General features: G+C 45.5%; 1 protein-coding gene across 3 annotated transcripts in view; it reads left to right on the forward strand.

Annotated features, from left to right (window-relative positions):
- The window catches only part of BRD3 (bromodomain containing 3), a 28,986-nt gene extending 18,144 nt beyond the window's left edge, over positions 1-10,842 (forward strand). For all 3 annotated transcript variants that reach the window (XM_068413793.1, XM_068413794.1, XM_068413795.1), the window contains exons 4-12: positions 163-310; positions 1,870-2,084; positions 3,780-4,151; positions 5,518-5,646; positions 6,069-6,260; positions 7,023-7,258; positions 7,783-8,075; positions 9,776-9,904; positions 10,644-10,842. In XM_068413793.1, the coding sequence (XP_068269894.1) occupies positions 163-310; positions 1,870-2,084; positions 3,780-4,151; positions 5,518-5,646; positions 6,069-6,260; positions 7,023-7,258; positions 7,783-8,075; positions 9,776-9,904; positions 10,644-10,759 (1,830 nt within the window). In that variant the 3' untranslated portion in view covers positions 10,760-10,842. The remainder of the gene's footprint in view (positions 1-162; positions 311-1,869; positions 2,085-3,779; positions 4,152-5,517; positions 5,647-6,068; positions 6,261-7,022; positions 7,259-7,782; positions 8,076-9,775; positions 9,905-10,643) is intronic.
- The last annotated feature ends 784 nt before the right edge of the window (positions 10,843-11,626 follow it).

Genomic DNA, 11,626 nt, shown 5'->3' on the forward strand with positions numbered 1-11,626 from the left:
CGTGCAAGGAGGGAGAAGAGCTAGTCTGTCTATCGTTGGAGCTTGGATACCATCCTTTATTTGAAGGGCAGTGTTCATTGGGCATTTCAAAGCCTGATCTTGAACATCTTTGCTTCTCATATCTGGATGATACAGCCTGGGCTTGTATTCTTCTTTTTGCAGCCCACAGATGACATCGTCCTCATGGCCCAAGCCCTGGAGAAGATATTTCTGCAGAAGGTTGCCCAGATGCCTCAAGAGGAAGTCGAATTATTACCCCCAGTCCCTAAAGGCAAAGGTCGCAAGCCATCAGCGGGCACACAGAGTGCAGGTATTAGCCCAATACACTGACAATAAGTGTTATGAGCCTGTTCCTGAGGCCTGGCCCACCTTCCAAGCTGCCTGGCTTTGCAAATGGTGAGGAGGCTGGGAAGGGAACACGTAGTCTAACAGGTAAAGCAGTGGAGGAAAGTGTGATATGTCTGGATAATGTTCACCCAGTGTTTCAGGGCTTGTCTGTCTTAAGGTCACTCTGCGTTTGTCATACAAACATCTTACCGTCTGTGACTTACCCATCCATGCAGCGCTTCAGTGAGGGAGGGCAATGTTGTTGCTTCCTGTATGCAAAGAAAAAAACCAAGGCAAGAAGAGGCAAGGTAGTCAGACCTGCCAGTCTGCTGCAAGTGACAGACCATGGTGTAGAATGCCTTTATAGACCTGGGTTTGTGCAGCTCACCTGAGGTCCTGGCAGAAGTCTGACAGAGCAGAGACTTGGACTCAAATCTTGCCAATCCCCTAAACCCTGTATAACATTTTTCTTTTGCACACACGGTTGCAACATCATAGAATGAAATTTGATTGATGGAAAGAATTTATTAAGCCATTGCAAAAGGCTGTGTAGACCATTGCATATCAGAAGAAACCAAGTTTGGTTCGGCTTACCTAGAACTGATTTTAAATGGATTTAGGACTAAACCATCTGTAAGCATGGTAAAACAGTTCATAAAGGAGCTTGTGTAGGCCGAATTAAACTGTTGCAATTTTTTTTTCTGTAAACAAGGTCTAATTGTTGCTCTGGGAAAGTCAACCGTTCCTTTTTTGTTTTCCCACATCTCAGATACCAAATGGAGCTGCAACTTCATCCAAGCTCAGAAATTTGTGATGATGTCTTTTCAGCATCCTTTGATAAAAGCTGCTATAAGAACATAGAGGAGTATTGCTACTTTGGTTATTAGTTACTAGCTTTGTCCCCTGTAACTTTACACTAGTAGGCAGTTCTTTAACAGTGCAGGTCTAGCATAAGAGACATTTGCCTGGCTGTCAGGAGACTTAGGCTCTACTTGCAGCTCTGGTTCTTTCACTGTATAACTTGTGGCAAATCTGAAGTGCTTTGGACTTCAGATTGTTTAGCTGGCAGTAGGGGAGTGGTTGTTGCCATTTGTCATGCATAGTAAAAACACTCCCAGACTGAGTTCTGTGCAGGACAGCAGCTGTCCGAAAGAGCCGTGTCCCTCTGTTCCCTCTCCTTGAGCTCCTGCTCTTTTGCTGAGCACGAGGTAGCTCTGACAGCATGAAAGGGGTGAAGACTGTCCCAGAGCAACACACACCTCATGTGCAAAGCTTGAAGTATTTTGTGTGCATGTGGCTGGCCTAAAGCTTATACGAGGACTTAGGTCAGTGATTTCTCTTTTTTTGTTGACCCCTGGGTAACAGCACCAAGCAAATCACACTGTGTCCTTTGTGCATTTCCTGTGGCCCTGGACTGGGAGCCTTTTGCCAAGCCCATGATCTCCCAGTCCAGCAGCACCAGCGTCACTTTGTTCCCAATGTCTTGTCGGCACTTGTAACCATCAGTACATTGCAGTGCGTTTTCCCTTTGTCGTTTGAAAGGAGCGCAGCAAGCAGTGGCCGTGTCTTCCGTCTCCCCGCCGGCCCCGTTCCAGAACGTCCCTCCAGCCGTGTCTCAGACGCCCGTCATTGCTGCCACCCCTGTGCCAACCATCACTGCTAATGTCCCGCCTGTCACTGCCCCTCCCGCCGCTGCTCCCCCTCCGCCTGCCGCTCCGATAATGCCCGTGGTGCCTCCTACGCCACCTGTAGTCAAGGTAAATGGAGAACTCGACCCCTTCCTCTTCAGAAGGCAATATTGCTAAGCAGTGCTTTATTTTCATCCCCTCACTGCTGGTTACATACGTTCCTTGTCATTTGACTCCTTGCCTCTGGCCATCCTTGTCCCTTTGGGGGGTGCTCAGACAAGTGCTTGCTGTCAAGTTTGAGAGGAATGAGAAAAGTTTTCCCAGTTTTACCACACCCCAGCTAAGGTGATGTCAACTGTAATTGCTCCAACTCAGTTACAAGCTCTCATCTGACCATAGCCTTAGCCAGTGCTGATGCTCCATGAACCAGAAGGCCGTTGGAGGTTCCCCCCATTTTGCACCATATAGCCCAAAGCATCTCTTCCCTCTGTAACTGACCCCCTGATTTCACTGGGACTATCCCTTTAAGGTTTGCAGACTCTAGCACTATGAATGTTCCTCTCTGCCATAAACCAGTTCAAGACAAGCCTGTCACTCCAGTTGGAGGAGACTGATGTTGCCTGCAGGTTTTGGGTGCATTAGTTCTGTCTGCCTTACTGAGGAATTTTGTGGGAGTTGCCATTGGTGTTTCACTATTTACTATGTTAATTTATGGGTAAATGAAAACGTTGCTCTAAATAATGGGAATTTTCCTAGCAAGCTGTGTATTGTTCTAAAAATGATGAAAGCATAGCTCAGAGAAAGCTTCCTCCCCTGCCCCGCAGAATGGGGAAATTAACTGCAACAGTACTGGTGTTCTCTGTGAGGTTGCATGGGCCAACAGAGCCACAGAATTGCTTTGTTTATTTAACCTTATAGTTTGGGAATTACTAGAGAAATTTTAAGTTAGATCTTCTTGCAGCTAAGCTGTCCTCCTCAGAAGCCTGTCTCATACTTCAGTTTCTGTCCAAATAACTTGCTTCTGAGAATCAATTTAATTTTAAGACTCAAGGATGAAGCCAGAAGTGAGTTTGCCGAATATGTGCTGCAAAATTAATTCTGCTTGGGATTTACTTAAGATTTCCCTTAGATTTCCCTAAGGACCCTTTTTTCCCCCCTTTCTTTCTCTCTCCAGAGAAATAAATCCTTCATAGGAGCACAAGAGAGAGCTGACTGGACAGTCACAGTTTGAATTTATGTCAGAGAGGTTTTATTTGCTGAAGGCAAAATCATTAAATTCTTCCTTTTGTCCATAATAAGCAATCTCCCTTAGCACACCCACTAACTACAAGGGAGTGAGGGCTCATGGGTCTTTGGTGATTAATATGCTTTGGTTCAGAACTTATAGCCTGATCCTGCCACTGGGGACTCAGACATGTGGTTAAGTTACTGACACTTACTAAGTCACGATGCATCAGCTGAGCTGCAGTAATCGACTGGGCGCACGCCTTTCCCTTGGCAAACATGAGGTAAGAGTCCTTAGTTTAAATCTCAGTGAAATACATAGAGCTAACACATTTTGAATCATGTTTGGGGTTGGGTTGGAGACGTGCGAATGGCTGGTTACTGTGGCTCAGATGACGTGTAGTAATCCATCGTGTTGTAGTCACTGGATTGTGTGTTGAAGCCTCTAGTCACAAGTCCCATTTGTCCCAGTGAAGTAATTGTGTTTTCTATCAGGGGACAGGCAGATCTCAAAAATAAGGATGACTTGTGCTAGGTTTCTGCTAGCGTAGCATGAGAGCTGGGCGCGTACTCATGAGGCCTGTCCCTCTGCTGTTTCAGAAAAAGGGAGTGAAGCGGAAAGCAGACACGACAACCCCCACCACCTCCGCCATCACTGCCAGCCGAAGCGAGTCGCCCACACCCCTCTCGGACCCCAAGCAGGCCAAAATCATCGCTCGACGGGAGAGCGGCGGCCGGCCCATCAAACCACCAAAGAAAGACCTTGAAGACGGAGAGGTCCCCCAGCACGCAGGGAAGAAGGGCAAACTCTCTGAGCACCTCAAGTACTGTGACAGCATTCTCAAGGAGATGCTCTCGAAGAAGCACGCAGCCTATGCATGGCCCTTTTACAAACCTGTTGATGCAGAGGCCTTGGAATTACATGACTATCATGATATTATCAAACACCCCATGGATCTCAGTACTGTTAAAGTACGTCCACATTTACCACCTCTTTTGCAGGGTGTCACAGCCCTCTGGTTGCAGAGGACTGGTTCCTTCGGGGGGAGGGGGAAGGGACAAGGGTGGAAAACTGAACCTGTTTGGATATCATCTGGATATTTTTATATTTTGTTTCCTTCCCCTCTCCTTTTTTTCCCTTAACTTGGGACATCTTTTTTTCTGCCCTGCAAAGCAGACTGTGCAATGGCATCCTCTCCTCTTTGTGGATAGTCCGGCTATTTAAACTTGTGTCCTTGGCATTGTGTTGCACTCTGAGAAGAAGAGGTGCTGTATTTCATAGGATTTGTTTGATAGTATCCCATTTCCAGAAGCTGCTGCCTGCCTGCTTGTTGGCATGATGTGTGGTCCAGATAGGCTTATGCTGAGCAATTCCAACTGGAACGTGATGATCGCCTGGTACTCGGGTAGGGAAGGAAATACCGTGATTCTTGTGCGGTTCATGCTTGGCTCTTCAAGAGCTGAGCTTAGTGTGGTCCAATATTAAAGATGTTTTTCCCAGTAGACTGGGAGGTTCCTCTGAATCCCTCCTAAATATCCATGGAGCAAAGCTGTGTTTTTTTTCTAGTTCTTCTGTTTGTCAGCTGGCCAGTGGAATCGGTGTTGGTGGAGGTGAGACTTTCTTCCACAGGCAGGAAGTTCAGGTATTTCTGCTGGCTTTTGTTAGCATGCTAGAAGTGTTTGCTGCCATCTGAGCCAATGCCTGGGATTGTCTAAATGCCCAGGTGACAAAAGGGCAGCTGTGTTCATGATTCTTTTCATGATCCTTGGCAAATCCTACGCAGTACCTGGAAGCAGTGTGTCGTGCTCTGATGTGCCATACCATTCAGCCATGATGCTGCAAGGGTTCTTACTACGGCTGCAATATCTTTATCAGTATTTTAGTTGCATCATTTAGTAGTGACAAAATAGTTGTCATGGTCTGTGCATTGAGGATTAGACCAGGATTTACCACTGTGTTGAGTTTTAATTGCTGTGGTCCTGGGCAAGTTTCCCCACAGCTCTGTGCAGCTCTGTGCTGTAGTTTTCCCAGTCATAAAATGGAGATAATAATACTTAACCTACCTCACAGGGCTGTTGTGAGGACAGATATCTAGAAGGCACTATCTAAGTACTAATTAATATTATTGTTGGTTGGGTTTGTGCAGAAAAGACCATCTCTGAGTTGGCAAAAGCATTGGAAGTGGGCCAGAACAAACTACTGTTCTCTTAGAAAAATGTTAATTTTTGAGGCTGTTCTGAGCTGTCTCCAAGATGCACGTGTCCTCCATGCAGTAGCTACAAATGCCTTTTGCTTATGGCTTTTTCTCCCCTTTCCCTTTGGCTTGTTTGTTTGCAGAAAAAAATGGACAGTCGGGAATACCAGGATGCACAAGGTTTTGCAGCAGATATTCGGTTAATGTTCTCTAATTGTTACAAGTACAATCCTCCAGACCACGAAGTGGTAGCCATGGCCAGGAAGCTCCAGGTAAAGGTGTTGGCAAATGCATCTTCCAGAGTACATTTAGTTGAGCTCCAAGGTGTCCATTCAGAGATCCAAGCTCGGATCTGCTCTTGGCACCAACAACGGAGAGTCGGTGATTCCTGCAGCCCTTGGAAAGAACCATGTTCTCTGCTGCAGAACTGTTACACGCTTCACATGGCATGGCCCAATGCCACGTTCTGCTCCTAAAATGTTATATTCATTGCTGTATAAAGTAATGGGAGAATTTTCTTTGGCTTACAGAATATGTGTGCCCATCTGTACATTATTATTTACTTGTACAGCACTTTGTGTAGTGCAGTAAGACCCTGACCAATGGTGGGGCATCAGGTGTGTTTAAAAGGCCAAAATGTGGTCCTGGTGGCTGAGGCTCCTTTTGTCACCAGTTTTTCTTCCCCTTTTTGTAGGATGTCTTTGAGATGAGGTTCGCAAAGATGCCCGATGAGCCTGCAGAGGCCCCACCTCCACCTCCACCAACAGCACCAGTGGTGAGCAAAAGCACAGAGAGCAGTCACAGCAGTGAGGAGAGCTCTTCTGACTCGGATAGCTCGGACTCGGAAGAAGAGCGAGCAACTCGGCTGGCGGAGCTCCAGGAGCAGGTATTGCAGTGGCCAAGCTGTGTGTCTGTGCAGTAGAAAGGGCGCAGCAGGAAGGAAGGGTTTGATTTAGTTCTTAAAAATCCCATCTAGGCTGGGAGGCAGCAAAGCAATCTCCCTTTCTGCCAGCTAAAGGGGAATAACACTTAGCTGTGCAATAAGTGCGTATTTAATGTAATACTGATTTTCTCTGGGATAGCCCTTCTCAGTGCTGATGCTCTGTGCTTCCTTCGGGGATCCCAGAGTAGGAATGAAGGTGCACACAGGACTAGGGATCTGGGAAGAACAGAGGCACCCATTTTGTGTGAGAGCTCAGGCATAACAAAATCTGTCACAAGCTTCCTGTGGGATGTTGTCGCCCTGTACCCCGTCTGTAGAAGTGAGCTGCTTTGACTGTTACGGTTGAAAAACATTAATAAAATAACTTATCCGATGTCTCAAAGCAAGCTAGTAGGAGAGCCAAGAAGTGAACCCAGGATTCCAGAGGCCAAGTTGTCAGCACTCTAGATGGAGCTAATAAGCTTAATTTTTATTTGCCCCTATAAACCAAGAATGACGTTTTCATTTGAGTCAGCTTCTGCGTACTTGCACTGCATTCTTTAAAAGAATTTCAGATCAAGCAAAGTCTCCTGAGTTCAATCACTAGATTGTTTGATCACTGACTCTGGGACATACTTACATGTTTGGATGTAGAGGAAGGGTATGTGGAGGCATTGGTTATCTTGCCTTGAAGTCTGATTAATTTTTTTCACTGTTCTGCCCCAGCTAAAGGCCGTCCATGAGCAGCTGGCTGCATTGTCACAAGCACCAGTGAACAAACCAAAGAAAAAAAAAGAGAAGAAGGAAAAAGAGAAGAAAAAGAAAGATAAAGAGAAGGAAAAAGAAAAGCACAAAGTAAAAGCTGAAGAGGAGAAGAAACCCAAGGTGGCTCAACCACCAAAACAAACCCAACAGAAGAAAGCCCCAGCTAAGAAAGCAAACAGCACAACCACAGCTAACAGGTAAGAGCCTGCCTTCTGGAAGTTGCCTTAAGGGGAATGCCAAGAGCTCCCAGCCCATTTCTCCTGTCCCTGTTGAGTTCCTGGTGAAGCTCAGTTGTCAAAGCAGTTAATTCACTGTTGAATAGTGTCCCCATTCCCAGACAACTCCAGGGAGTCTTTAAGTTAGAGCTGGCAGTGGAATCATCGTATTTCCACTGTCCAGCTCTCTTAGAATCCCTGCCTGATCACTCCCAGATAAGGTTTTGCTTTTTGCCTTTTGCACAGCCAGCAAGAATGTGCCGTTTCATTGCTGCCCTCCTGCTGCTACATGGGCTTGTTGTCATGCCTCACAGGGCTCAAATATAATAGTAGAACAGCTGATGTCAGATTTCTGAACTTTTTCAGAAGTTGTGGTGCTGTTCAAGCCATCTGGCTAGAGATTCAAAGCCAAGAGCATTGGGATGTTTGTTACAAGGGGAACAGAAAAAAAGAGTTCATTGCTTCTATGTACCCATGAATGTTTCCATGCTTGCCAACCCCCCCAGGCAGCCCAAGAAAGGAGGCAAACAGGCATCTGCAACCTACGATTCAGACGAGGAGGAGGAAGGTCTACCCATGACCTATGATGAGAAACGACAACTCAGCTTGGACATCAATCGCCTGCCCGGGGAGAAGCTAGGCAGGGTGGTGCATATCATCCAGTCGCGGGAACCTTCCCTCAGAGACTCCAATCCCGACGAGATAGAAATAGATTTTGAAACATTGAAGCCCACAACTTTACGAGAACTGGAGAGATACGTGAAATCTTGTTTACAGAAAAAACAAAGGAAACCATTTTGTAAGTTACCTCCTGGGGCACGCATTCCCCCACCAGCTCTTGGGCTCAGCTTTGGAGTCAGGGCATGTGTGTTGGGATTCTCTTTTCCAGCTGTTGGGTATGTGATGAGAGGGGTTTTTAGAGATTCTTTTCTCCCAAGAAAATGTACAGAAGCTTTCTATTTTTTCTGTTCTTTCTTCCCATGATGTCATGCCGTGGAGACCTGGAGGACTATTGTGTTCCTCTACAAGACCCGTGTGATACACTTTGTTACTTATCTAGAATCTAGAAGGCACTATAAAGGTTTCAGTCTCATTGTGTTAGGTGTTATGTGCACACATCTGGAAGGATCACTTTCTTATCCTGAATAGTTTAGCATCTAATTAGGAAGGAAACAAAAAGCGTGGTTGGGATCCAAAACACCAAGGGAATAAATGACTTGCACAAAGTCACCTGGGCAACCTGTGCATTCTGGGTGTAAGTGTTGAATGGCAATAGGATCACTTACCTGACGTGATCCTGGCTCTGTCCATCTGCTTGTCAGTTATGAGGGAGTTGTTCTGTTAAGAGTGTAACACAGTAGCTACTCACAACTCTTGCAGAGCACCTCCATTTCCTCACCACAGGACTTTCAGGTAGGCCTAAGCAAAGGTTAGACTTTGACCCTTCTTTTTACTTTCTAATACACTGCTTTGATTTCCATCCCCCTCCCTGCCCCAAGTCCTTCACTGTTGGAATAGTGCAGGAAAAGATCTTCCGGAGTGGTTAGGAACAAGGAGCATCCTTTTGGTTTGGAACCAAAGCAGAGAGTAATTCAGATAACCTCAGATGTCTGTCCGTCTGCTCCTCTGAGGCTGGTACACCCCACGCTGGCATGCCTGACCCCAGCCAGACGCTCCTGCTGTCTGCTCTCTGTTGCAATGCTTAGTTTTCAGGGGTGCAGCCTCTTAGGACTGTGCTTTCCAAATTTTCTTTTTTTTTTTTTTTTTAAAAATCATTGCTTTAAAACGGTGCACAGAAATGTAGGTATTTCCTTGCTGGATCAAGCAAAATGTCTGGCCCCTGTCTTGTGCTTCTGATCCTGGCCAACACCTGTATTCAATTACTCCTTCTTTGGAGGGATATTTCTTCTGCTCAGATGTATGAGTATTGCTGGTACTTCTCACCATTTCCATCCTAACTGATGCAGCTACATTCTTCTTGTCTGCCAGCCTTTGCCTCGGTTGGTTTTTAATTTGTCCTTTTTGGTTTGTTTTACATTTAAAGCAACATAAACCACAGTAGATTCTTGCGTGAGGTATCTGAAGTTATAATGGCAGATGCTTACTTCTGACAACCTTTAATGGGACACTTTATTTTACAGGGCAGAAAACCCATGTAACAATTCTGTAATTACAAATGTGTAACTATTGACCATGTAACTGGCTGGTAAGTAACCTGTAACTACAAGGTTATTACACGGATATTTCTATCTTCTAAAATACTTTTCCAGAAGGTCTCTCTTAAAAAGTGCATGTTACAGGATGATGGTGATCGGATGATCTAGACAACTTCATGTGTTGTCCTCTATCTGGGATGTGTAGTTGCTGTACGACCACGTGATCTTAGCAGTGCCACTGCAGAGTGGTTGCACAGATTTACATGCCCTGTAAAATAGTGATGTCCGCTCTTTTTTGCCTGCAACCATGCAGTTTCAGAAATTGTGCATTCCTCCTCCACAGCTGCAAGTGGAAAAAAGCAAGCAGCAAAGTCAAAAGAAGAGTTAGCTCAGGAAAAGAAGAAAGAACTAGAAAAACGGTTACAGGACGTCAGTGGGCAGCTAAACAACAACAAGAAACCTGCAAAGAAAGGTAATGGCTTTGGCTTTACTGTGCTAACAATGCCCGAAAAGTTGTGTATGTAGATAGACTGAGGCAAAACTGCTGCTGCCTTGTAGCCTTGGGCTCATCTCTGTGACAGTTACCCCAGTTGGTCACTAGTGTAGTGCCCAGCAGTAACTTGCTGTGCCCCTGAGCTTCTGTGTGGGGGCTGCTTTGGTCCCTGTCCAGGTGGAAGCTCTCCTGGGTTGTAAATATGAGGTGTCTTGGAGACAATTCATCCTTCAGAGGAAGGAGGATAATCTGCTCTGTGTTAGCCTGTGCAGGACTGTGCAAACAGACCAGTAGCACAGAGCATCTAATGGATGTTTTTTCTCCGTTGCGGGATTAAAAAAGCCCAAGCCCCCACGTAGTGCAATAGCGTGAAAAAATGGTACAAAAGGTTCTTCCAGTGCAAACTAAACTTCCAGCTTCGCACAAGTCGAGCAGGGTTTTCTTGGGTTCAGAGGTTGCACTGAAGCACGCGAGGCTGGGGAGACAGCTCCGCAGGTGCTCTGTTCTCCTGCACGGAACCCAAACTTTCGTGGTCACCTGCAGCCTGGGAAACCTTGACATCTGCTGATCCTCACTGCAGCCAGCAAAGGCTGTGGGTAAATCAGCTGCCCAGACAAAAGGAAGTTGTGAACGAAGCCACGGAGGATGAAGGCTGTGGGCAAACCTTCTCTAGTTCAGTTCCTTGCGAGTAACCACATCGCCTCCTTCTTCCCCACAGAGAAATCTGGCTCCGCTCCCTCCGGAGGCCCTTCCCGGCTCAGCAGCAGCAGCTCCTCCGAGTCCGGGAGCAGCAGCTCCAGCGGCTCCAGCTCAGACAGCAGCGATTCGGAATGAGTTACGGACACTTACACAATGGACATCACCCTCACCAATGCTCTGCAGTGTTCCTTTCTCTCCTTAATATACTGCTCTTGTTCCACGGTGGTCAGGTTTTTTTCTTCTGACTTTATTTTATTTTTTAATTCAGTGTTATAAAAGGTATCTTCCATTTTTTTGGGGGGCGCTCTTTTAATAGGTCAAAGATCTTTGCGTGTGTGTGTGTGTGTGACTAGACTTTATGACAAATAGTTCCCTTTGCATAAAGTCTCTAAAATACATTTTAACTGAAGAAGATTGGTTGAAAATGGAAGAACTTGGAACTCTTTAGCAGGAGATAAACAGAAAGTTCTGCAAGGTTTGTAGTACACTTCCTTCCCGCCCCTTCCCTCTCCCCAGAATGTTCTCTTTTAATAAGCCTGCCTGGCTCACAAAAGGTAAAAAAAATCTTTTTTTTAAAGAAATCTCTGTAAAATGGTACTGTATCTGAAAGATGTTAGCTTTTGAACTAGTTGGTGTATTTGTTATTAGCACTAGTATTCTTAATCTCGAAGTCTACAGTGTGATGAACATGTCAGATGCTATCATCTTTTTACATAAAAACAAAAAAACAAATTCTCATGTACTGTGGATTGCTAACATGCTTTTTTTTTTTATTCTTGGTAGAGGCACAGGCACCTGTTCAGGAAGGTATTTAAGCATTAATTTAACTTTAAGCACGTGAGCAATATAAGTGGTTGCATTTCTTGTTTTTCCACTCAAAATTTTCATTTTTCGTGGGGGTACATTGGGAAGAAGGGAGCAAGGGACACTCAGGTTTTTTGGGAATGTTATTTTTAACATCAAATAGATAACTTCCAGGAAATGGACACTCTCTATGAAAAG

This window comes from Nyctibius grandis, chromosome 16 (assembly GCF_013368605.1).
Source record: "Nyctibius grandis isolate bNycGra1 chromosome 16, bNycGra1.pri, whole genome shotgun sequence".
Lineage (NCBI taxonomy): Eukaryota > Metazoa > Chordata > Aves > Nyctibiiformes > Nyctibiidae > Nyctibius > Nyctibius grandis.